The sequence below is a fragment of the Hyperoodon ampullatus genome (genome assembly GCF_949752795.1).
Source record: "Hyperoodon ampullatus genome assembly, chromosome: 10".
In the NCBI taxonomy this organism is placed as follows: domain Eukaryota; kingdom Metazoa; phylum Chordata; class Mammalia; order Artiodactyla; family Ziphiidae; genus Hyperoodon; species Hyperoodon ampullatus.
Window position 1 is genome coordinate 62,672,252 of NC_136923.1, and position 26,914 is coordinate 62,699,165.

At 40.9% G+C, this 26,914-nt stretch overlaps 1 protein-coding gene across 11 annotated transcripts in view; it reads left to right on the forward strand.

The window, feature by feature from the left end:
• DST (dystonin) overlaps positions 1-23,029 on the forward strand; it is a gene marked incomplete at both ends in the record, with an annotated part of 487,217 nt that extends 464,188 nt beyond the window's left edge. For 5 of the 11 annotated variants that reach the window (XM_079713907.1, XM_079713909.1, XM_079713911.1 and 2 more), the window contains 13 exons: positions 3,921-4,064; positions 4,725-4,913; positions 6,032-6,158; positions 8,127-8,290; positions 9,293-9,455; positions 10,780-10,934; positions 11,106-11,180; positions 12,297-12,314; positions 15,075-15,192; positions 17,095-17,294; positions 17,710-17,820; positions 20,702-20,825; positions 22,008-23,029. In XM_079713907.1, coding sequence (XP_079570033.1) covers positions 3,921-4,064; positions 4,725-4,913; positions 6,032-6,158; positions 8,127-8,290; positions 9,293-9,455; positions 10,780-10,934; positions 11,106-11,180; positions 12,297-12,314; positions 15,075-15,192; positions 17,095-17,294; positions 17,710-17,820; positions 20,702-20,825; positions 22,008-22,270 — 1,851 coding nt within the window. Of the gene's footprint in view, positions 1-3,920; positions 4,065-4,724; positions 4,914-6,031; positions 6,159-8,126; positions 8,291-9,292; positions 9,456-10,779; positions 10,935-11,105; positions 11,181-12,296; positions 12,315-15,074; positions 15,193-16,090; positions 16,163-17,094; positions 17,295-17,709; positions 17,821-20,701; positions 20,826-22,007 lie in introns of all 11 variants that reach the window. The other 6 variants (XM_079713910.1, XM_079713914.1, XM_079713904.1 and 3 more) reach the window with 3 other exon arrangements.
• Positions 23,030-26,914: the final 3,885 nt, after the last annotated feature.

Below are 26,914 nucleotides of genomic sequence, written 5' to 3' on the forward strand. Positions count from 1 at the left end.
GTGTTAATTTCTGCTGCACAGCAAAGTGATTCAGTTGTACACATATAAACATTCTTTTTTTAAATATTCTTTTCTATTATGGTTTATCATAGGATATTGAATATAGTTCTCTGTGCATTACAGTAGGACCTTGTTGCTTATCCATTCTATATATAAAAGCTTACATCTGCTAATCCCAGCCTCCCACTCCATCCCTCACCCAATGCACTCCCTCTTGGCAACCACAAGTCTGTTCTCTATGTCCATGAGTCTGTTTCTGTTTTGTAGATCACTTATATCACATGATATAAGTGATATCATGTGGTATTTGTCTTTCTCTTTATGACTTATTTCACTTAGTGTGATAATCTCTAGTTGTATCGTGTTGCTGCACGTGGCATTATTTCATACTTTTTATGGCTGAGTAGTATTCCATTGTCTAAAGGTACCACCTCTTCTTTATCCATTCATCTGTCAATGGACACTTAGGTTGTTTCCATGTCTTGGCTATTGTGAACAGTCCTGCTATGAACATAGGGGTGCATGTATCTTTTTGAATTATAGTTTTGTCTGGATACATGCCCAGGAGTGGGATTGCTGGATCATGTGGTAGCTCTATTTTTAGTTTTCTGAGGAGCCTCCACACTATTCTCCATAGTGGCTGCACCAACTTACATTCCCACCAACAGTGTAGGAGGGTTCCCTTTTCTCTACACCCTCTCCAGCATTTGTAGACTCTTTAATGATGGCCACTCTAACCGGTGTGACGTGGTATCTCGTAGTTTTGATTTGCATTTCTCTCATAATTAGTGATGTTGAGCATCTTTTCATGTGCCTGTTGACTTCCGTGTATTTAGTATTGATGTCAAAATTTCCTATAAATGGTAAAGGATCTTTTTAGTACCACTGAATAACCTGGTGTTTCAAGGTCAAGTTGGAAATACATAATTCCAGTGTAGCATGGATGACATCATCTGTGGTGACTTCTTATGTTAATTATGATGCTCTCTCAATGATGGGCTGCTTACGCTATAGCAATGAAATATTGCCTTGTTGTTAATAAAAGGGATGCAGGCTTGTATAACATTATCTGGAGGAAGGAAATGCTGTATACACTTTTTCAAGTTGAAGCTGGCCTGTAAGAACAGGAAAATTACATCACATTTACTGTACATTTTTGATTCAGTTAAAATTTTTGAAAATCTAGTTTATGTTACCATAGGCTGACGATCAGCTGCTTTGGGTTCCACTGACATACTAGGGTTTGGGTGTCAAGAGTGTCCCCTGAAGCCCAGGGTACATATATGCCCTACAGAACCGAGGCTACCTGTGGTATCACCACTCTCACAGCAGGGCCAGGAAACCCCCAGAAACATCAGGAGGCAGGCATCCCAGAAGGGGTAGTGGTTTCAAGAACAGATTATCTTTAAACATTTTAAATTAGCATACAATTGCATGCTTTTTTTTTTTTTTTTTTTTTTTTTTTTTGCCGTTCGCGGGCCCCTCACTGCTGTGGCCTCTCCCGCTGCGGAGGACAGGCTCCGGATGCGCAGGCTCACAGGCCATGGCTCACAGGCCCAGCCGCTCCGCGGCATGTGGGATCTTCCCGGACCGGGGCACGAACCCATGTCCCCTGCATCGGCAGGCGGACTCTCAACCACTGCGCCACCAGGGAAGCCCCAATTGCATGCAATTTTATAAAGTGCTTCTCTGTAATAATATTTTGCAGTGATATTGTTCGTTCTGCTTCATTTCTTTTGCTTCCCGTCACACATTCTCACCAATAGAAGAAAAACAGAATATTTAATTTCTTAGACTAGAGCCTAGACTAGAGTATAATCCAACTTCTAAAATTGGCTAATTTTCCCATGTGAGCACAAACCACTGAGGCGACACTCAGACTGGCCTGGAGGAGCCCGGGGTGCTGTTGGGAGTTGGTACCCAGTCCACAGTGTTTCCAGTGGGAGCTGGGCGCCCAGTGTGGGAGTGATTAAAAGTACATGATTGGATCAGCTCTCCTCTGGAAAAGCACAGCCGTTCTTAACCTTCTGGTTTTCTCTTCCTAGTAAAGTTTGTTTCCTTTCACTTAAAAGGGGTCTGTTTTGGGGAAAATTAAAATATTTTTTAAGTAGGTCATGAATTTAAAAAGTAGGTCATCAAAGTCCGTGAGTCTGTTTCTGTTTTGTAAATAACTTCATTTGCTTATGGTTACCAAGGGGGAAAGGTGGGGAGAGGGGTAAGTTAGGAGTTTGGGAGTAACGTATACACAGTACTATATATAATACAGGTAACCAACAAGGACCTACTGTAGTGCATAGCACAGGGAACTCTGCTCTACTCAGTGTTCTGTAATAACCTATATGGGAAAAGAACCTAATCTGAAAAAGAATGGATATATGTATATGTATAACTGAATCACTTTGCTGTACACCTGAAACTAACACAACATTGTAAATCAACTATACTCCAATATGAAATAAAAATTAAATTAATACATAAATAAAAATAAAAAGTAGGTCATGTTAGCAGAGTAATTGAACCTGGACTCCCCAACAGTAAAAATGTGGAAATAAAGGTTAAAAAGCATTTATTCACTCACAAAGGTACAAAATTTTTTTTTTTTTTTTTTTTTTGCGGTACGCGGGCCTCTCACTGTTGTGGCCTCTCCCATTGCGGAGGACAGGCTCCGGATGCGCAGGCTCACAGGCCATGCATGGCTCACAGGCCCAGCCGCTCCGCGGCATGTGGGATCTTCCCGGACCGGGGCACGAACCCATGTCCCCTGCATCGGCAGGCGGACTCTCAACCACTGCACCACCAGGGAAGCCCAAGACACAGTCTTTTGATCTTGTGGACCTTAACAATCTAGTAGCTGTGCATATAAACGAAAGATTTTATTAGAGCGAAATGCCAGGGTAGGAGGTGTATGACAGCTGCTTCAGAGGTTTAGAAACAAAAGGTCACTAGATGTGAACACCTATACTTTCTGACCCCCTGGTTATACGGCGTGGGTAACACAAGTGCCATCCATCCCATGGCACCCTTGTCAGGTGTGGAAGGAATCCCTCTTAGTGTGGGGTCCAGGTAGATTGGAGGGGTCAGTGGATGTTTGAAAGTCAGTGCAGGGTTTGGGAAGCATGTGCCCCACAAGCATGTGCCCAAATGCCTCACATTTTGGGGGGCAAAAGTCCTCATTTTTTTAGCCCCGCTTTCAGAGTTCTGTGATCCATGAATCTATGGGTACAATTCTGATGGTAGAAAGTAAAGTATGTGAGACATTTATAAAAAGGTTGATTTGACAGCCTTCCAAAGCCTGTTGAGGTGTATTCATCCTTCCAGGGCTGAGAGTGGCTCTTTTTACTGCCCTTTAAGGGACATTTTCCCCAGAGGCTGGCCGCTGTCAGGCCCACTTGCTCCAGACTCACCCGACTCCTTCCCCACTGGACACTGGACCTTCTCTCCCACCACCCAGGCCTTTCTAGTTCCCTGCCAGTCTGCTGTCTTCCTTGGCACTTTTTGGATACACATTCCTATCATTCCTGATACGGTTAATGCTACTTTAAATACTAACCTCCTCGTCTTATTTGCTAGAACATTTTTTTTTTTGCAATCCATATTGTTTCTATCGCTGGCTTAGTATCTGTCCCAATTCTTGCCTCTATGAATCTAATTATAATATATTCAAATTTAGGAGAGTGTCTTTTTTGTTTAATGTATTTTGTAAAGCATGAGATAGTATCCCGTACTTGGATCTTGAGATAGTGTGAGAAGGTACTTTATCCGATTACTGTCCCTTCTCCTCCCTTAATTCCTCACTCGGTGGATGATTTCCAGCTGTGAATAAACCGATGTAAGTTCTTGCTTATTGGTTTAGCTCTGACAGTCCAGTGGACGTTGCTGGCCTTTTAGTTTCAGCCCGCGCGTCTTTGTTTACGCTGTAGGAATTCATGAAGAGACTGGAAGAAAAGCGCGCTGCCCTCAACAAAGCCACCAGCATGGGAGACACCATCCTGGCCATCTGCCACCCAGACTCCATCACCACCATCAAGCACTGGATAACCATCATCCGGGCCAGATTCGAGGAGGTTCGTGCATCTCAGTCCATCTTTAGAGCAGCTGGAGCTTTGAGAGTCAGGGGAGGGGGCGTGGAAACTCAGGCAATTAATGACGCATTTATGGCTGTGGGAACCTAAGGGCTTATGTTCTTCACAAGACCATTCTTCTGTGTGTTACCTGTCTCTGCCACCCACTTTTCTTTAAAAAGTTACAAGCATTCTGCAGCTATGTCCCTGAAACTATTTGGTTCACTGTAGGACTTTCTGTCCACTTCCAGATTACGTGTGTTGAATAGGTTTTTCAGAGCCGCCTATGCTTGTGGAATGAATTGCACACACAAGTGAACTCATTCTGTATTTAAGATCTTAGCTGTTTTTATTTCCACTCTGTGCTACACGGAGTGAGCATATGTGATTCTTCAGGGAATGCATGTTTGAACTTAAATTAGCAGGCGAAGGGAAGCCTGGGTGATTGACGTACATCTACTTCTGAGGGTGACAACCATCACAAAGGGCTCCTGGGTCCTCCACAAGCTGGGTCTTGATACCACTGATGGGATCTAGAAAGACCAGAGAGTTATGGGTCTAGCCTGGGATGATCCTAATTTACATTTAAATGTGGTGTACATTACATCAGTTACATTATTCACTGAGATGGAAGAAATTCAGAGCAGTTGTTTTCTCCATCAGGTACTGGCCTGGGCGAAGCAGCACCAGCAGAGACTAGCCAGTGCCCTGGCAGGACTCATCGCCAAGCAGGAGTTGCTGGAAGCCCTGCTGGCCTGGTTGCAGTGGGCTGAAACCACACTGAGCGACAGGGATAAAGAGGTCATCCCGCAGGAGATTGAAGAGGTGAAAGCCCTCATTGCAGAACACCAGGTAAATAGATGTCATCCTAACCTGCCTTCTCAGACACTGTCTTTGCTTCACACTGTACTGCCCGGAAGACTGCTCTGTGCTCCTTACCTGCTCTTCCTCAGACACACTCCTCGACTCCTCCGCCGGGTTTCTGCCGCCACTGCTGCCCTGGAGCTTCTCTCTGGAGAGCCACTTCGTTTTGCTGGTGTCTCCTGCCCTGTGTGACCTTCCCATGCTCCTCCTTTTCGGCCCCATCCATGGAGCTGTGCTCGCATCTCAGATGGGCTCCCCCCCCGTCCCTGTGCTGTGCGGCTGCTTCCCACTATTGCTATCGTATTTTAATAGAAGTATAAGATATCGATGCCTTTGATGGCCCTGAAGTGTCTCTGTCATCCGAGGTATTAAAGTGATCAGTGTTCTCCAGTGTGACAGACATTCCAGAAATGTGTTTCTTCACTTCTCACTTTTTTCTGCCTTCTCCTTTTCCCATCACTTTTCACCAGTCTCTGCCTTTGCCACAGATTCCAGATACAGGGACACCTGGTCAACCATGATAATAAGTCCAAGGAGATGAGATAAATGGCAACATAGTCAAACCTTTTAAATGTAAACTTGAACCTGAATGACTTTGACCCTCCTTGGTAGAGCAGATTTATTGATAGGGATATTTTAAATGTATCCACATTTATGTGGATGCTTTATGTCACTGTATATCAAAGCCATCTTAAGTATTTCAGATATGTAGGTGAGATGTGTCACAGGAAAGCCCTAGAGACACCTCAGCTAACTCATTCCTTTGTAGACAAATGCTCACTTTAAGATTCTTCAGGGAGAGCTTGGAAGCTTGGTCCTGGCTGGTGCACAGACAGGTTGTGTTCCTCATACAGCTGCTCCCCCTGTGGTCTTCAAATAAAACAAATTGCTTTTGTAACACTGTCGTTACTTATCACCTATTAACATTTTGTAGTCTGTAAATGCTGTATTATGATGGTTAGATTTTTTTACCCTAGATAAAACAAATTTTGTTCTTTTTTCAGAAATCATAGTATGGTCCTTTTATCTTTTTGTTTTTAGTTCATTTCTATAGATGGTTTTCTCTGATATACTTGTATCTAATTGACATCATTTCTTTCTTTCAGACCTTCATGGAGGAAATGACTAGAAAACAACCTGATGTGGACAAAGTCACCAAGACCTACAAGAGGAGAGTGGCGGACCCCTCCTTACATTCCCACATTCCGGTCTTGGATAAGGGGCGAGCAGGAAGTAAGCAGTGGCTAATTTCTTTAACATGAGGATGGTTAAGCAAGGAAGTTAGTTTCCTTTTATTTTGAGTTATGGTTTGATATTTTGGAGCCATAGGTGATTCTACACGAGCTCTCAATCATAAAAGGTTTTCTTTCTTTCTTTTTTTTTTTTTAAATTTATTTATCTTTGGCTGTGTTGGGTCTTTGTTGCTGCGTGCGGGCTTTCTCTAGTTGTGGTGAGCGGGCGTTACTCTTCGTTGTGGTGTGCGGGCTTCTCATTGCGGTGGCCTCTCTTGTTGTGGAGCACGGGCTCTAGGTGTGCGGGCTTCAGTAGTTGTGGCACCCGGGCTTAGTAGTTGTGGTGCATGGGCTTAGTTGTTCCACGGCATGTGGGATCTTCCTGGACCAGGGCTCGAACCCGTGTCCCCTGCATTGGCAGGCGGATTCTTAACCACTGTGCCACCAGGGAAGTCCCATAAAAGGTTTTCTTGAAAGAATATGTGGGCTAAGTATTATAGCAACTTATTTAAAAATAAGGAAAGGATAAATCCAGGTCTCTATATGTAACTTTATTTGCTCGAAGTGTATCTTTCAGATTAGCCAGAAGAAATCAGGAATAACTTTCAACAAGAACAGAAGTCATCACCCCCTTTGAATTGACTCATTCTGCTTCTGTTATATAAATAACCTTAAAGTGGAATGGAACAGGAATGACCATGACCTGGATAAAGTTCATGACCTAACTGTTCACTAGTGACCAGCAATCTGATAGATTTTCCTCAGGTCCATTTGACTTGAGGCTCTATTTACTGACTTCTCAGGCTGTCTTGACCCAGCGAAGTGATATTAAATACAATAATAGCTAGCTCAGATAAGATTTAGAAGCAGCACAATTTATACCAGGCAGTTTATATATTTCTGAATGTGCCTTACTAAAGAAAAGTGGTTTTGGATCTGTCATAGTCGTGTCTTGCACAAGGAGCCAGGGTAACAAGGTTGTTAGGAACTCTGGACACAGACTGCCTGGCTGTCCCTACCCCTCAGCATCTGGGAAACGCAACCTTGGACATGCTACTTAAACCCCCTCTGAGCCTCAATTTCCTCATCTGTGGAAGGGGAGAATTATAACCTCATTAGACTATGGTGAAGACTTAATGAGCTCATGTATGAAGTGCTTAGCATACTTCCTGGAATACTGTTAAATGCTCAATAAATATTAGCTATTGATATTTTTATGTAGCTCCATGGGAGTTAGGAATTCTGGGCAAATCTCAGCTTGGATGCTAACTTCCTATGAAAGCTTAGGCCAGTGATTTATTTTTCTAGGTCACATTGAACGATTTAGTTAGATGAGGAAACTGCAGTGAGATAATTGCTCTGTGAAGTTATAGAAACTTGTGAATAATAGAAAGAGGGAGGAAACTTCAGGAAGGCAGTAAATTAGGATATGAGATGATGCACAGGAAACACACAATCTCAGTGGAAAATGGACCTGGAAGAAGGCTAGGACCATAATCACACACTTCCGTACTTGATTGGGAATTTGTCGGGTATCTTGGTCCGACGCTGGCGAGCCGCCCAGTGCCTCCTGCCCTCCTCTCAGCTGGGTTTGCCCAAACTGATTCACATTCACTGCAGTGCTCTGGCAGTAGCAAAGAGGAGGATCGCAGGATGCTTTTTTGTCATTGAAGTGGCGCAGATTTTAGACTGGAAAATGTTTGAAGCATCAATGTATTGAGAGAACTTTCCAGTATTTCAGGGCTCTTGTCAAGAATATTTCTCTGCTGTCTCTGAACGGTGTGCGACCCTTGTTAAGTAAAACACATTTGATCCTGATATCGTGCATCACCTAAATTGGGGTGTTTCTACACTTCATAGCTAGTAATGAAGTTGATTTAGTCTGAACAAGGAACAGTAAAGGTCAAGCCTTAACGTATTCCAAAACCCCGGAGACTTTGCCATCCTAACTCAAGTTATGTTTGAACAGGAAAACGCTTCCCAGCATCAAGCTTCTATCCCTCTGGATCACAGACACAAATCGAAACCAAGAATCCCAGGGTCAACTTACTGGTGAGCAAGTGGCAACAAGTCTGGCTGCTCGCCTTGGAAAGAAGGAGGAAGCTTAATGATGCCCTGGACAGACTGGAGGAGGTGAGAAAACTCATACAGTGGGTACCATATTGTCATCTGCCCTCATTCACCGGAACGCATTGCCAAGATCTAGATTTTTTTCAACGTTTCTGATAATAGATAAGAAAACTCTTGATGTCTGAGTGCTTATTTTACTTCTAAAATTAAAGCCACAGGTATGAATGTTTTTATGGGGGGGGGGGAACCCTGATATATGGGCCTTGGATTTAGGGAATCAAAGTCAAAAACAGGTATGTTGTAACATAATCAGGAGCTGACTCCTTCGGAAAAGATCTGGCTTGATGTATGTTTGCTGACAGCATCATCTGGCAACTATAATCATTTATAATGCAGATCATTTAATCATATATACTCTGTGATCTGAGGTGTAGGGTGTCAGATTCTAGAATTGGTAAATTTTTAGAAGGTGAGGAGTTAGGAGCTGCTGGTGGCAGAGACGTGAGGGGTAAGGTAGGTAAAATCGGTCTTGTTCAGCTGGGCCTGCTCCCTGGGGCACAGAGCTCCTGTCACCTTGGGCCACACCACCTTTGTGAGTTCGGCATTATCAGAAATTTTCAGTGTGACTTTTTGAGGAGTTTTGTTTCCTCTATTTGTAAAGAAAAAACAGTGACAGTAACAGAATAACCTTTAGAGAAAAAATGTTCAAGTCCCCTTTGCAAGATGATACCTTTCCTGGAGGGAATGATCTGTGTGTTATCTAAAAGATCATTAAAAACGTTTTTCATATTGTATAAGATAATAGTTTTTATTATCTAGAGGATCGTTATAAATAACATTATTCATATTGTATAAGGTAATTTTGGTTATCTAGAGGATCATTAAAAACGTCATTCATATTGTATAAGATATAATTTTGGTTATCTAGTGGATCATTAAAAACATTATTCATATTATATAATTTTGGTTATCTAGAGGATCATTCGAAATAACGGTATTCATATTGTGTAAGATATAATTTGAGCACAGCAGTAACTCAGGCAAAATGCCTTTTACCCTCTTCAGCTAAGGGAATTTGCCAACTTTGATTTCGATGTCTGGCGCAAAAAGTACATGCGATGGATGAATCACAAGAAATCTCGAGTGATGGACTTCTTCAGGAGGATCGATAAAGATCAGGATGGGAAAATAACCCGACAAGAATTTATTGACGGGATTCTTTCCTCGAGTAAGTCCCAAGAGAGGTGGCCATAACAGATGTAATTTTTAAAGAAAATAAGCGCAGTTTAAAATTGTGGAGCCAGTAAACCTGTGTTACTAATAAAGCATCACCTTTAAACTTGGCTGTGAAGTCATTGCCCTCAAAAACAAAAACACAAAAAAAACTGTCCTTAGTTAAAATTTATGGCTTTGAAGTCAGGCACACTTACTAATTGTGTCACCACAGATAAACTCCTTTTCTCCACTGGAGCTGTGTCCCTATTTAGTGTAATCAGGTTAATAATACTTAATTCTTAGATTGTGTTGCCTGGCATAAAATGGGAAATCAATAAATGCAAGTCAGTCTCTCCCTTTTTCATTTTAGTTCACATTCTGATCTAATATTGTTATTAGTAGGAAATTAGAAGGCTATAAAAATTCTTAAGGTATGTGCCCCCTTCTTGTTTGATAGATTATTTTGATCACATGTATGTGATTTCTCTGGCAGATGTTACTAGAAGCACTCTTAAAGTAAATTTCATGTAAATTATTCCTTAAGTAAAGTGGTACTTGAACCATATGAAATTTGCTAATATTAAACAGTTTTTAGCCTAGAAAAACAGCCATTTCATAAGATTCATCCTAATAGTAGTTAAAGGTAAATTTAGGCCACATATATAGTGGTTGTGCTTGTGTGATGTAAATCAGATTTTTGTTTTTGTTTTTTTTAAGGATTGTAATATACTTGATCATCCTAATCATTTAACTGGCCACACTACAATTAAAATGTGCGATCAAGAATGTCTTACAGCAGAATTAACAAGTTAATGCTACTTACTTTTTCTTTAAGGCGTAAATCTTTTTGTAAAATGTTATTGTAAGTAGCAGCTCTTACCAACTTTCATTACGACCAGAGTATGACTTATACTGAGAATATCTTAATTATCACTCATATGTGGAATCTAAACCCAAAGTGAAACTCACAGAGATAGTAGAAAAATAATTGCCAGGGGCTGGGAAGTGGAGGAAATAGGGAGAGGCTGGTACAAGGGTACAGATTTTCAGCAATAAAATGAATAAGGTCTGAGTATCTAATGTACAACATGGTGACTGTGGTTGATAACACCATATTGTATAATTGGAATTAGCTGAGGGAGTAAAACTAATTCTCACCCAAAAAAACCCCAAAAGAGTAAAAGATAAATATGTGAGGTGATGGATGTGTTAATTAACTAGATGGGGGGAATCCCTCCACAATGTATACATGTATCAAATTATTACGATTACACTTACAGTTTTATCTGTCAGTTATTCCTCAATAGCACTACTTACCATTGTTTTGAAAATCTTAGAGTTCCCGACCAGTCGTCTGGAGATGAGTGCGGTTGCAGACATCTTTGACAGAGACGGCGATGGATACATCGACTACTATGAATTTGTAGCTGCCCTTCACCCAAATAAAGACGCATACAAACCTATCACTGATGCTGACAAAATTGAAGATGAGGTACTCGTTACCTTTCCACCGGGTAGAACAAGCACCGTGTGTTCTGCCCAGATACCGTGTACCATTCATGCAGTTGTTTTACTTCCATGTTTAGTTGTTGCGTACAGGTTTTAAGGATGCCATGATGTAATATCCGTGTGAAAGTGACTGTTTCATCATTGCTTCTGGCAGGTGACAAGGCAGGTAGCTAAGTGCAAATGTGCGAAACGATTCCAAGTTGAACAGATTGGAGATAACAAATACAGGGTAAGTTTTCAGAATAGCTGTGTCATTCTTTCAAAGGATAAAAATTAAAAACTTGGTCTTCATTGTTTCCCAGGAATGCCAGTTATTTATTATTTTTACCTTCTATCAAATATAATGGTATATGAAATTCCAACTTTCGTCATTTTTAATCATATAAAGATAGCTTGCATTTTGTATATTAGGACATATCTCTGACAAGTATGATACATCCATTCAAGGAGAAAAATATTCACAGAAAAATACATCTCATATATTTAGGTTGCTTCGAATTACTTTATATTTTATTGTGATTAGAGGTAAGTTGTCATATTTTCAGTAACAAAGCTTTTCCAAGCCAGGAAATGAAGTTAAAATGTTTACTCATTTTTGTAAATGTGAAAAAGAGGTAGTGTTTTCCACTGATGCAGAAATTTAAAAAAATTTAAATCTCAGTAACTCAGTTCACCTTCTTTAAAACAATTACTTGAAGACCCTTGTGACTTTGTCACTCTTTCTCTATCTTTTTTCTCTTTTTTTGGAACATCTCTTATTTGTAGTAGCTAGATAGGAAATGTGCAGAGTTTCCCTCCTACAGTATATTACTTATAAATGAAACATTATTCATTTTGCTTTTATATTTCCACATTGAAAAATATTCATCTACATATTTGAATTTTTAACTTAAATTTGAAACCCAAAGACTTTCACAAAAATTTGCAAAGAAAAATTTCTTTTTTTTTTTTTTTTTTTGTGGTACGCGGGCCTCTCACTGCTGTGGCCTCTCCCACCGCGGAGCATAGGCTCCGGACGCGCAGGCTCAGCGGCCATGGCTCACGGGCCCAGACGCTCCGCGGCACGTGGGATCTTCCCAGACCGGGGCACGAACCCGCGTCCCCCGCATCTGCAGGCGGACTCTCAACCACTGCGCCACCAGGGAAGCCCAAGAAAAATTTCTGATAATTTGGTTTGAAGCTGAGAAAAATGGGTACCTGCACATCTCTAAACTAGATACTATATCCAGAAACCCAAAGTGTGAGCGTGTGTGTGTGTGTGTGTGTGTGTGTGTGTGTTCTAGTCATATAGAAAGTTTCCTGTTGAACTAATTATGTCTTTCTTCCATTTTTCATTTTTTATCAGTTCTTCCTGGGAAATCAGGTATAAACCAGTGGAATGTATTCTCAAGTTCCCAATAATTTTTTTTAACTTTAATTCATAGTCATTAAAGCTTGCCCTGGCCAATCTTTCCCATGCTGTCCCCCTAGCTACTACATTGTTGGTTGGCGTGGTGTTTCTGTATACGCTATAAGTGTCCTTGATCCAGGACTCCTTTTTGCCTTGTGTCTCAAATGAGGAGATTACCTTTAAGCAAACCAGATAATCAACTGTGGCTGGGCTGGGTACAGTGTTACAAATGCAATTTTCAGTTCCTGTCTTTAATAATACTATTTTCATCTATCATATACAAGTATTCATTGCAACACAAAGTTGATTGTCCACACATCTCTGTGTGGCCTCGTTGGTGTTTGGCCATTGAAGCTGTATGCTCTGGTATAAGGTAGCTAGCGAAGGGCCAGCATCCAGCCAGTGACCTGGGAAAACAGCGCAGGGGAGAGGTCACCATGGCACTCGGCCACGGTGATGTGATCTCTCCAAAGCAGCTGTTGTCCCTGTGCTCTAATTCATTGATTTAGGGCTTAGCATCCTGAGTAGAAACTTTAACTCTGGAGGTTTTAAATGATGTCATTCCTTTTGAGGAAATGTTTCTCTTATAACTTACACGAAATCTTAGTCATACTTCATGCCATTTTGACCTCACATTTAAGTCAAGATAAATTGTCCAGGGCACTGCATCATGATCAGAATTTTAGAACTGAAGACAAGAGAAATCAGATTTTGATTTAAACAAGGAGAGTTTTTTACTGTGTGCTTTTGGAAAGAACCATGCTATTTATAGTACCTGACCATATCCTATTAGCTGGTATTCTGCCCCTCAGTTTCTAAGCCATATTACATCTTAAGCTTCAAATTACCTATTCTCCCCATTTATTGCAAGCAAATAATTTTTTCAAATAAAAATTTTCAGTTATTTTGAATAGATGTTTTGAAAACTTCCATTAGTTTCCATAAAAAGTTACTTCTCCGTTCTTGTTATTTTCTGAGTTAGTAATTGGGATAGCATCTTTTGTTTATGGAAAGGATGAAATATTTCAAAAGGTTTAATTCACAGCACAAAGAACAACATTAGAGTCTCTTTTTTTTTTTTTTTTGGTCTCACAGTTTAGCTGTTGAGAAAATTACGGAAATTCTAAAGACAATGGTAGTTGTCAGAGGATGCCTTCTCAAAATAAAATTTTAAATCATTCGTGTTTATTATAATGGAAATAATTGAAATATCTCTATAAAATGTTTATATTCTTTATATGATGATATAAATAAATATTTATATCCTTAAAACTTGTTTTGAACATAGTCTTGGAACAAAAGCGTATCGTCTAATTATCTGGTTCCTTAAGGGTAATTTTCTTTAAATCCCCTCCTTTCCCTTTGCTTATTAGCAGCACCAAATTTTTTCTAACAAAATAAATATGCATTTTGATTTTTAAACTTTAATTTACATTTCTAGAGCAGGTTCAACTACAGGAAAGTTGAAGTCTCAAGGCTTTAAAACCGTTTTAGAAAAAGTGATGTGAAAAGGTTTGATGTAAACGCCTGAGTCCCACTGGTGCATTTTACATGCTTTCCAGGTCCTTTCTGAGTTTCAGGGTCTGGAATGGTTGGCTTTGGCCTAGTGTTCTCTTCCTGAAACTCAGTGTTAAAATTTATGAAAAACAGCAAATTGTTTCTACTTCACGTTTTCTGTTTATCCATCATGAGTCCAGAAAAGTAGTCACAATTGTATGTTACCTGCCTTAAAAAGAAGCTATTTATGTCTACTTGACTGCTCATTTTGCTATAGTATCCACCAGGTTGGCAACCATGAAATTCAGTCTGGTGGTTTTTATAAGTTGGACACGAGCTTATTAGAAATGATTTAAAAGTATAAAATCATTTCTCATGGGCTTTCATAATAAATAAACCTTATGATCAGAAACTACCTGTAGTCTAGACGTTTATTCAAGATCTGCAGAATCTGTAGTGTATATGATTGGAGATCCACTGAAAGGGCAAGAAAAAGACAAGTGCTTCTCAGTGTCAGCAGTTTTCGTATATAGAGCTTTAAAGAAAAGCCTTTTAGATTTGAAAGCTGTATCATTCCTAATGTGTCAGTGACTGTTCTAATATTACAGTAATCTAAAAATGGCACATGAATCCAGCCTTTAACAAATTAGCCTACCAGATCATTAGTGATGCAGAAGTTTTATTTAACTGTGAAATTTTTATTAGTCATGATCATTTACTACTTTATCTCTCTAAGTCAGGACTGTTTAGAGAAAACAGAATAAATTTATAAAGATTTCTCCCACGGATTTCAGTGGAAAACAGTTTCAGGTGTAAGAGGAAGTTTTCATGAAGAATAATCAGAGTTTATTAAATTTTCTTTAGAATCATCTTACCTCCTGGAAGCCCTGAGCGAGTGGGCCAGTGCTTATTTTCATGGCTGTGTTTAATCTCTAGAAACATTTTCCATTACTGCCTTACTAATGTTGTTTCCGTCATAAGAGAGAAAAATCATTTTTAGAAGAAAGCTTCAATATTACATGTGATAACCTTTGTGATCTTTTTCCACACTATTTCCTTTGGGCTAAATCAGCATGCAGCCGTCTAACGCAGATCATGATAAACCCCTTTCTCTGAGATTTTACTAATCACTGTGAACTAAACAAGAAGTTAGAGTTGGTTGCTTACGCAGATCGCACCTCATCCTTTGAGATTTCCTCTTGACAATTAGAGGGTCTTCTTTCTTCCTCTTCCCAGTTTGGAGACTCCCAGCAACTCCGGCTTGTCCGAATCCTGCGAAGTACTGTGATGGTTCGTGTTGGAGGTGGATGGATGGCCCTGGATGAGTTCTTAGTGAAAAATGATCCTTGCAGGGGTAAGGAGATACTTATGTCAAGATAATAACACCACGAAAGTATATCGATCTTGTATTATTTTCCAGCATCAAAAACACAGTGGGGCTAATTTTGGTCATTTATTACAATAAGGAATGTTTCACATTGGTCTGTCAGCCTGAAGTTCCCAAAGAACTTGTGGCAACCGTGTAAACCGTGTTCCTCTCATCATTTTTTTTTTACGTCTCCTGGATAACTAGGAGACTGGGAGGCAGGAAACACTAGAATAGATTTGCCTTTATGAGGCGTTCCCATCTGCAAGTTTCAAAATGAGCAATTCTACCAACCAGGGGAGGGATTTCCTCTGTCGTTAAGTAGCAAACTAAGGGGAAAGAAAATTGAGCGACGAAGATTGAAGATACCGTACAGTAAAAGTTTAAAAGCGGAAGTTTTTGTGAAATTAGGGGGAGGCAAGGAAAGCAGTATTGAAAATTTTTTTAAAATAATGAACCGCTAATTTGACTCTGAATTTTGAAGTTACGGATTAGAGCCTCAACAATATGCACACATAATATACCATAGCTCTCAGGTATCTGGGAGTGCGTTCCCAGCAGCCAGTCAGCAGGCCTTCCTTCTATATTTTGGAAATAATGCAGCTGAAGGTAATGCAGCTCCATTTACGAAACAAAAATTGAGAACGCAGAGTGTTTTGTGGGGTAGCCTAGGAAAGTTAGCTCAGGTGGGGCGAAGTCTTCCAAATATATTTTTCATCCTGAGTCAGACCTTTGAGTGTTTCCCTTCCCAGTGCCACTTTTCTCCTAAATTGTGCGCTAAAGGCCCGATCTGAGCAATCCTTGCATAATCAACTACTGTACTTTGTTTCTTCTCCTGCTAACAGTTTTCTTGAATGTGATTGGTATCCTGTGTCATTTCTTCTAGTTCATCATCATGGGAGTAAAATGTTACGTTCGGAATCAAACTCTTCAATTACTACTACTCAGCCTACTATAGGTTGGCGACCCCTCTCTTTGCCTCTCCCCTCTGACCTCTCCTCTTTCCTACTTTGACATTCTTGCTTTAATCGTTTTGTTTTAAAATAACACGCTTCATCCATCGCGTATGGCTTAACTCACATCCAGCTGAGCTGGTGCTTCCAAATTGAAATTCTGGACTTTCAACACGCTTCGGGTGTTGCAAATGTAGGGGTTGTGTAAGTGATCAAACACAGGCTAACACCCTGCACACGGGGTTCTGGCAGCGCCTTCTCCGAGTGCACGTGTGTTGGTGTGAGTGTTGCATCACGGATGACCTCACGGATCCTGGGGTCTGCTGTTTGTTATTTTGCATGCTGTAAAACCAAGTTTTTAAGGCATAAAATAAAAATACCACCTGCCTCATTGAAAGCGCAAAACCTGAAAGTTTCTGTGTCATCATCATGATTAACAGCCCATCTCTCATTCTGTGTAATTGTCCAATTAATCCCAATGGTGAAAAACTGGCAATTTCCTGACCTCAGTAGTACATGCAAAAGACACAGTCCCCGCCTCCCTGGCTTGTCCCCCTCAGGGTGGGGATGGCATAGTGAAACCCTGCAGGCAACAGTAGTGGGTGGATTAACAATATTTGAGCATGAGCTTGTCATTTTCATGCTGACTCTCTCTTTAATAGTGGTTACTCTTGGCTGGTGTCTAGTGTTAGAATAAACACACTTTTATTTTTTTCTTTCCCCAACTGGCCTGTATCCGAAAGGAATGCATTGTAAAGGAATGCATTTGACTTTTTGTGATGCTGAGTTGGAGTTGGCATGGCAAAAAGGTGTTCTTGCAAACCTCCACGTGGTCTGTGGCGCCAGGTGGCAGTTTTCCCCTCCCCACGCACTCGACTGAGCCCCTCTTTTTTTTTCCTTCCTTTCGTTTGTGTGCCTTGTGTGTTCCGTCATCCAGCTAAAGGAAGGACAAACATGGAGCTAAGGGAGAAGTTCATCTTGGCGGATGGAGCCAGTCAGGGAATGGCTGCTTTCCGGCCCCGGGGCCGGAGATCGAGGCCCTCATCCCGGGGAGCCTCGCCCAACCGGTCCACATCCGTGTCCAGCCAGGCTGGCCAGGCGGCCTCCCCGCAGGTCCCTGCCACCAGCACACCCAAGGTAGGACTCGTTTCCTCTTCCTCTGCGCTCACTGTCTAGAGTATGCTTTTGAATGTTTGGGGGGGTCCCTAGAATTTGTAGGACCAGCTTTTTCCAAATGTGTCCCTTCTCACAATATGGAAGATAAAGAATTTAAAATGTGCGTGTGTGTGTGTGTGTGTGTGCGCGCGCGCTTTTGCCCTGTGGCCCATATAGAGACAATCTATTTAGGGGCTTTGGTTACCTTTCAGATTGGTTTTTCTTTTTAAAGCTTCTTTCATGTTTTTGGTGTGTATGATTTGCCATCAGACCTTTTCTGTTTGTTTTTAATGATGATCATTCTTACTGTGAAATGAATGGCTGTGAATCTCTCTTTCCGTGGCTTTGTTTTCTTACCTGCCGTCCTTTACGTTTGATTTGCCATTGTTCCATACAGATTCTCCATCCTTTAACACGCAATTATGGTAAACCCTGGTTGACAAACAGCAAGGTGTCAACTCCTTGTAAACCAGCTGAGTGCTCAGACTTCCCCATGTCATCTCCAGAGGTATCGTAAGGCCCCAGATTCCAGCCTAACAGCCGCCTTTAACTGAAACGATCACCTACTAACACTGCTTCACCTCACCCTAAATGTACTTTTGATAATACGTCGTCTTTTTACAGACTTCTATATAATAAGTCTCAACCCTAGGAACGTGAGAGTAAGGGGTGAACACAAAAGACAGTTTATAGCTCCTCGAAGGGTGTCAACCTAATCTAGTCACTTCTGCATGCTCTCAGCCTTTTTTGTTTTTTTGTTCTCTTTCTCATACTTAATTTTGCTTTTCTCCCCTGGGAGAGTGACAAAACAGGAGATTATACCCAGACCTAAGTCAGGTTTCTTTTCAAGCTGATGGTATGCTTTTGCTTCTAGACATAATTTGGGCAAGAAATGCTGTAACCCTTTTTAGGTGAGAGTGAGAGGCAGTATCATTTGCAAGAGAATCACTTAAATTAAAAGAATGTGGACTGAGTGTTCTCTCTGGGCAAGGTCCTTCTGCTTGTCTGGTGTGTTTATTTCTGCCCAAGAACACTGGGTAGATGAGACCCAAGCCTTTTAGTTATCAGTGCAAGGGGCTGGGGGCTTGGATAGGCAAAAAGTTATTGTCATTCTCAAAAGGTATGTATCTTTATTAGACTTAATGATATTTTTCAGGACCCTCTCACTTTTTTAAATGACATGCTATATGGGGCTAAGATATTTAGGTGATATAAAATTTGCCGAGATTAACTTATATATCAGATCATTTATATTCAATTGGAAGTCAACCATACGTCTTTTAAAGAAAGTTCTCTGTAAAATGATAAATGTAGGCACCAAATAAATCACATATTTGATTAGAATCACAATAAGGAAGGGAGAAAAATCCCTAAAGAACTGTTGCTGAAACCAAGGAGGTATTTCATATTAAAGGCAAGGACTCCCGGATAAAACTAATTTAGTACCTCTCAAAAGCCTATTGTGCTTTTCAAAACTCTTATCTGTTATGTAACCCTCACACTCATAATGAGAGGTAGGCAGAGAAAATGTCATTGCCCCCCTGACTCAGATTGAAATGATGGAAATGGAGATTGCGGATGGTGGTATAGAGTTGGGGCAGAAGCCCATTCCTCAACTCTTCCTCATCCCCCAGCCCCTCATTTCTCCCCTTTCCCTCAAGCGCGTGATGTTAGTATCATATGTTATGTCTGAGGCGTCTGTCGCTTCTGATGGATCTGTTGTAGCCAAAACTGAGAGCAGCTGAAGGAACCTAAAGTGACATGTTTGCTTTAAATATTTAGAGCCGTGCTACTCTGTTAGTTCAAATTTTTGAAAAGTGGAAACCCCCCCAAATTTAAGTCTTATTATTTTGGCTAATACAAAGCTAGGTTTCATTTCAAATAGCCTCATGAGGCAAAACAACAGTATCCTTCTATGGAAGGGTCTTTAACAGCACGGGGTAGGTTTGTGACTATAAAATCAGAATATCAAGGCGTCTGAAAAGAATGCTCTTGGTCCTTCATGGTAATGAACTGTCATCTTGAGTGATACATTTCATCACCTGTGAGTCCTCACTCTCTCCTGGGTTGTTGAGATTCTGAGTTAGGAATTTAACTGGAGCGGAGCTGTCAGGGTTCGGGCAAACTACTGCCCTCTTCAGGCCCTCCTCTTTCACAATTGTGAAAAAGTGAGTAGGTAAGTGTGAGGATTAATTGTGGTTAGACTTGTGAGAGTATTTTCAATGCTTAAGCATCTTTTTTTTTTTGGCCGTGCTGAGTAGCATGCAGGATCTTAGTTCCCCCACCAGGGATCGAACCCCTGCCCCCTACCATGGGAGTGCAGACTCTTAACCACTGGACCACCAGGGAAGTCCCAAGTATTATATGTATATGAATTCTATATAAATTCTATACTTAAATGTATGTAGAGAATACATATGTAAATGAATTATGAATATCATTAATATTAATAAATTGCAACTCTGATAGATCCAAAGGTCTTACATATGCTTTATTATTAATCATTTAAAACTATTTAATAAAGGAAAATTAATTTTTCAAAAAGCATATGTAATTGTTTAGATCTGTTCCTCCAAACAGCTCCCTGACTGTGAGTTCATTGAGGAATATGATGTCTTTATACTTCCCAGATTTGTTTTTGGTTTTTGGTTTTTCTTAACTTTGGGAGAATTTCCAAAATGTTGTAGTGATCCAGAAAAAGTGAATGACTTTAGATTTAGAATAAAATGTCATAGTTTTGATTACTTTAGACATTCTCTGCAAACTCCTGTAAGAATTTTAAGAGAATCATCACCAAACATTGCCTAGGTATCTTGTAAGGACTGTAGACAGTGAAGGAGCCAAGAGAGGAAGTGACATCTTACCAAGTTATAGAATGTCGCTGTTTTTTCTTTTTGGCAGTTATGTTTGTTTAAATGGTGGCTGTCTAGGCATTCCTTATTTTCTTCCTGTTCGATTTCTGTTTGTTTATTTCTGTCTAGTTCCCTAAAAACCTTTCAGGCAGCAGAGAGTCCAAGCACGATTTTTTAGAGGCCAGTCTTCTCTTGGGACCATGCAGCCACCATCATCTTTTTGGCTGTACTCTCTCAACTCTGTGATAATTCACTGACAATCTGAAAGATACTAACGTACTCAGAGTTTGTCTTTGTTTCCTCGGGGAATCTCCACTTTTGTGTTTTCTCTCCAACATGAATTCATTTCCTTTAGAGGGGTCCCTCTGAATTTAGGGAGAGAATAAGAAATTAGTGGAGAAAAGTAAGTGAGAACCCCATGCCTCCTCACCTCCTGAGTGTCTAGTGGAGGGTTCCCACCAGTCTGTGAAGTGGTGTCAGTGGAGAATCACGGGACAGGAGCAATATCTGAAATGTCTTTTCCCTGATTCGACACAGGGAACGCCGATACAAGGAAGCAAGCTTCGACTTCCGGGATATTTATCAGGGAAAGGCTTCCACTCCGGGGAGGACAGTGGCTTGATCACAACCGCAGCTTCCCGAGTGCGGACACAGTTTGCTGGTGAGTCTGCTGGGTTTCTTCTCTCATGGCTTTGCAATGTGATCTGATATGAAAATCCCATTTCTTCCTAATCAGGGAAGACAAATCAATGCTGCTGTATTCTTCTGAAATGACAAGTGGTCCCAGTCCTCCATCAAAGGTAGGGGATCAGTGAGCCATGGGCATAAGGAACTCAAACATCCCTTTTGCAAAGTACCAGAGAAAGATGAGACAGTGACTGTGGAATCGAAGAAAAACTGTGGCAGGATCTAACCCTTCCGACCGAAAGTCTGGCCTCCTCTGCTGCTTGGAAATTGCACTGGGTTCTGTTTGGGGTGGTTGGAAAAACCCAGATGCACTGGCCCTGACCCCGGGGATCCTAAGCACAGCAAGCCTGAAGCTTCTTTATTTTATTTATTTTATTTTTTTTTATTCTTTTTTTTTTTTTAAGACCATACTTCATTCAGATTTCTTTTGCTTTTTTTTTTTTTTTTTTAATTTTATTTATTTATTTATGGCTGTGTTGGGTCTTCGTTTCTGTGCGAGGGCTTTCTCTAGTTGCGGCAAGTGGGGGCCACTCCTCATCACGGTGCGCGGGCCTCTCATTATCGCGGCCTCTCTTGTTGCGGAGCACAGGCTCCAGACGCGCAGGCTCAGTAATTGTGGCTCACGGGGCCAGCTGCTCCGCGGCATGTGGGATCCTCCCAGACCAGGGCTCGAACCCATGTCCCCCGCATCGGCAGGCAGATTCCCAACCACTGCACCACCAGGGAAGCCCCTGAAGCTTCTTTAAACTTTCAAGTCTTTTGTCTTCAATTCCTTTGTGCTTCGAATTACTTATCCTAGGCAAAACACACAAAGCTTGTGCTGTGTGCGTTTGTACTGCACACGTCCCTGAGTTACACCTGCCAAACTTTGGAAAACACAATCTCAAGTGATATATCTATTCCTTATGTCTGTGTGTAGTAAATGGAAGTCCATTTTAAGTGGGGTAGCCCCCCAACCTTCTTTTTGTTTGTAAATTGAGCTTTTTGTATATTTTGTCTACTTAGTGTGGGAGCAAGGCCATGAAATCAACATGTATTTCTTGAGCGCCCACTGGGTGGGCAAACTGGCTGAGATTAAACGTGGCACTGAGTTTCAAGAATCGGTGGCAGCTGGATGCAGTAGGAAGGGTGACCCCTCTCTGCCCTCTCTCCTCAGATCCCAAGAAGACCCACAGCCGACCAGGAAGCCGAGCTGGCAGCAAAGCTGGTAGCCGGGCCAGCAGCCGCCGAGGCAGCGATGCATCAGACTTTGACATCTCGGAAATCCAGTCCGTGTGCTCCGACGTGGAGACTGTCCCCCAGACACACAGGCCTACGCCCCGAGCAGATTCTCGGCCGTCCGCAGCCAAGCCTTCCAAAATCCCCACACCCCAGAGGAAATCACCTGCCAGCAAATTGGACAAGTCCTCCAAGAGATAGTGCAGTTGGTTCTACCACTGTCCTTCCTAAAGCCTTCACTATTTAAGTCTGAAAGATGTAACATATGATGTAGAGACTATTGTGAAATAATACAAGAGGTGAGTTTAAAGTTCTGCAGATGGCCTTATTTGTGTATTTGTCTTTTTCTTTTATCTGTATAATTTGGGTCAGATAGTCTGGGGTTTTAGTCACATCCTCCGTGAGGGGGGAGAGAGTTTGATAGGCACTAACGTTTCTGCACTGAACGTGTGGAGCACACCTGAGACCACTATACCTGCAGGTAAGTCCACAACTTCCCGACAGCCAGCCCTCCACTGGGAGCTAACATGAAGGATACCTCAGGACACCTTCTTGCTTCTCTGGAAACTCTGAAAAGCCGAAAGACACCCACAGCCATCTATTCCGAGACGATCTAAGTGTAAACTGCAAGAGGGGGGGCAAAAAGACAAACACACCCGCCGCAGTTCTTAACCTTGTACCTGACGGAGAACTCACAGAAAGTTCCTTTCTGCACCTGCCCATGCTCTGAGATTCCCAGACTCTTGCGCATTTCTGTGCCATGGCTTCACCTGAGGCCAGAGGCGTCCTGGACGTGAGCCCTCTTATCCTGTAAGAATATCATCATAAAGTGCATTCATGTAAATGTGAGGTTTTCTTTTGCTTGAGTGGACAGTAGCACCTGTACCATTGAACTCATTTTGTATCAAAGCAAGTTTGCTTGCAGAAAAGCTATGAAATAAAACATGTCCCTTAACTACATTGCTATGGAATTAATTAATTTTTTTCCCCAGGGAAAAAAGTCAGTGTATTTTTTTATGAGCAAATATCCATTTGGAGTGACCAAACGAGACTTAAAAATGGGTTTATTTTGATTTTCTCATCTGAAGTAATCATGTTCTGGTATTATATCTATATTTAATAAATATATACCTTTTAATTTATTATGTATACTCACATACTATAGGAAGATATTAGTATGCATTTAATAAAACATATTCACTTGAACATATGGCATACCTGATTACTTAAAGTGAACTTTTTCTGTTTGTTCTACATAAAGCTTATATGGACGATCTCTCTTTACTAACAGTGTGACAGGCTAAGTTTGGGGGACAAAAAACACAGGGATATAATACATAAGAAATGATAAAATAACCCTGAGGCGCTCTTATATTCAAGGGGGGAAAAGCTAATAAATAAATCACTAAAAAACATGAACTGAAACCAGGGGATGTATGACAGGGTAATGTAGTTACATTCCCTCCTGTGTACATTTAAAAATCAAATGATAAAATTTTCTTAAATATAAAAATGGCATCAAATATAATTAGAAGGATGGCAGATGGTTCCTCTGGGTATGACCGGTCACAATTTGCCCCGTGACTTTGTAAATTCATTTCGGCACACGTCATTGGTGGCATTTGGATTCAGGAGTTAGTTACGATAGTCGCGTGTTTTCCCCGCATGGTCATTTTCATGGAGGCCAGCGTTGAATTGAAGGGCCTGGAGTTTCCGGAGACAGAAATTAGGTGCCACTTCTAAGTGACTCCTTTCTCAAAGCATGGGTCTCAAGTGCATGCCCTTGATGGGAAGGGTGATTCTAACCTACGGGACCACTTGCCGTAATTCATGCATTTGATTGTAAACACCTGGTCTGAGAAGGCAGTTGAAATTGCTGTTACTTCTTTAGTGCTTTGCATAGGATCACATTTCCACTTCAAAGACAAATTTAAGGGAATAATTTTATCTGGGCTCATTTGAATGCTGCCCCTGATAAAGAGCTAGGGAATTTGGTTTTTGTAGTAGGAAGTGGTGAAAGATACTTCCAGAGTCCTAAGGAACTGTTCCCAGCTACCAGCAATTGCCCTCCTGGGGAGCTTTTCACACTTTGATGCCTGATATTTGTTTCCTCTTGAATGTTTGTTTCCCAGAGCCTCAGGCTGACTTCTGAGGTCCTCCTGTAAGTTTCCCTCCTCTTTGCTACACACGTTCCTTCTCTTTTTGTCTTTCTTTCTCTTTTTTTGTTTTCTTTCCTACTTTTTATTTTTAAAAAAATGACATTGGAATGAATCGCAAAGCTAAAAATCTTAAAGATTGGTTCTGTTAGAAGATAAACTGAGGCATATTAAGACTTTTTAGGACATCTACAAAACAGAAACAGACACAGACATAGAGAACAGACCCTGTGGTTGCCAAGCGGGAGGGGAGGGTGGGGTTAACTGATGCAAACTATTATATATATGGTGGATAAACAAGGTTCTGTACAGCACAGAACTATATTTAATATCCTGTGATAAACCATAATGGAAAAGAATATGAAAAAGAATATATCTATAAAATGGACTCACTTTGCTGTATAGCAGAAATTAACACAACATTGTAAATCAGCTATTCTTAAATTAAAATTTTTACTAAAGAATTTTAAGAGTTTACTTGAGCAAAAACCAGTACCAATCAGGCAGCGCCAAACCAGAAGTGGTTAGGAGTCCACCAACAGGAGAAAAAGCAGAGGCAGAGCCAGGAAATCATTGAATGGCTGTCACTTAGAGCCCAGTTGACTGTTTGTGATTGGCTGTCCTTAGGCTTTGATTTCATAACCTCTAGGCATTTATAGAACTAGATTTTGGGTTTTATTTTCCTAGGCCCCCGAGGCACTAGAGCCACTTGGGTCTAAAGGCCTCCTTGTTTAATTAATTGAACGGTTCTTAAGCGTTAAGGCAGCTGGATCATGGAGTCGATTTTTTTGTCTTAAAAATAAAAACTAATTCTCATGAAAAAATGGAGTGCAGAAGGGGATGGGCCTGGACAAATCTCAGATCTGGCTCCTTTTATGGCAAATAAGGGTGGAGGGCCTTGGAAGTGCCCTGTTGGCTGCTGGGGTTTGACCTGTAAAACAATGAAAAGGAAGAGAGGCAGGGAAAGGATCTTGTTTCCTTTTTGATCATTTTTAAAGCTTGCTTCACATATTTGCAACAGGGGAAATCGGGATGAGGTACAGTCATTTACTCCTTTTTGGACAACGTGGTTTGAAATGCTTGTGCTTTTTTGTCAAACAAGTGATCTGATAGCACCAACCGTACGTTTGCAAGTGCCCAAGCTACTGTATGTGTCTCATGAGGTGGCCACCTGGCCAGGAACTTACCTCTGGGGGCCCATGAAGAAGGCAAGGACACTAAACTTGTCTCTTAGTACTTTAGTAACTAGGTTTCCTTGAGTCTTGTTAGGGGTTAACTTGATGGTCACCAAAATCTACTTGGATGTGAATAGAGTCATAGATGAGTTGTATGACTTTGTGAAATATCTGACCTACCCTGCCCAACTGTACAACTTTGGTTGACATCATATAATTTTGGTGCAATGGAGATGTCGAATATCTAGTTAGGATAAATGACAGCAAACATATGGAGTCTTTCTGGCTTCTGCTTCCTATGTGCTAAATTAAGAATACATGCAAGGCACCCTGACTTCAGACTATATTACAAAGCTACAGTAATCAAGACAGTATGGTACTGGCACAAAACATAAATATAGATCAAAGGAACAGGATAGAGTGAAGTAAGAAAGAAAAATAAATACTGTATGCTAACACATATATATGGAATCTAAAAAAAAAAAAAAGGTTCTGAAGAACCTAGGGACAGGACAGGATTAAAGATGCTGACATAGAGAATGGACTTGAGGACACGGGGAGGGGGAAGGGTAAGCTGGGACAAAGTGAGAGAGTGGCATGGACATATATACACTACCAAACGTAAAACAGATAGCTAGTGGGAAGCAGCCACATAGCACAGGGAGATCAGCTTGGTGCTTTGTGACCACCTAGAGGGGTGGGATAGGGAGGGTGGAAGGGAGATGCAAGAGGGAGGAGATATGGGGATGTATGTATATGTATAGCTGATTCACTTTGTTATACAGCAGAAACTAACACACCATTGTAAAGCAATTATACTCCAATAAAGATGTTAAAAAAAAAAGCATGCAAAGCAAAATGTGTTCAAAGGAATTTCATATTCATTTACCCACCCTTTTATTGTACCCCATTATTTGAAATTAAAGGCTGCATAGGAGATGAGAATAAAAAGAGATTAAAAGTTTTCAAAAGTTATCCTCAGATAAAATATTCTTTTAAAAGTTCCTCACCCTAAAAGAGCAACTTTTGCCCCAGGGCAAAGACCAGGAATTTCAGTTGTCACAGCCTTATAGACTTTATCTTCTCTGCCAGTGGGTTCCCTACTTCTTTGACAGCGTATTTCCAGCAATAAGAATTTTCTGAGTAAACTCTTCCAATGTGTTTATCAGATATTTTTTGCATATATTATCATTAGCCAATTTCTTAAGGTTCAATATAATCTTAGTGTCAGATTTACACTTAACAACATTGGTGTAGGAATATATACTTATTTCAAATAGTCTTGACAAGTTTTTGGTCCAAATCTTGTCAAATCTGATGAGACCCTCCCTGGTTTAACTCATGGTGTGGCTGGGGGAGGCTTGTTCTAGGAGTGTCTTCTCTGCTTTTTTCTTCTTTGTTTCTTGCATTGTAAGTGTCTTAAATCCATAGTTTATTTGCAGGGATCCGTTTAAGCCACAATTTTTAAAGATTGTTTTGTTAAAAAGAGATGATAAAATCTGTTCATTCACCCA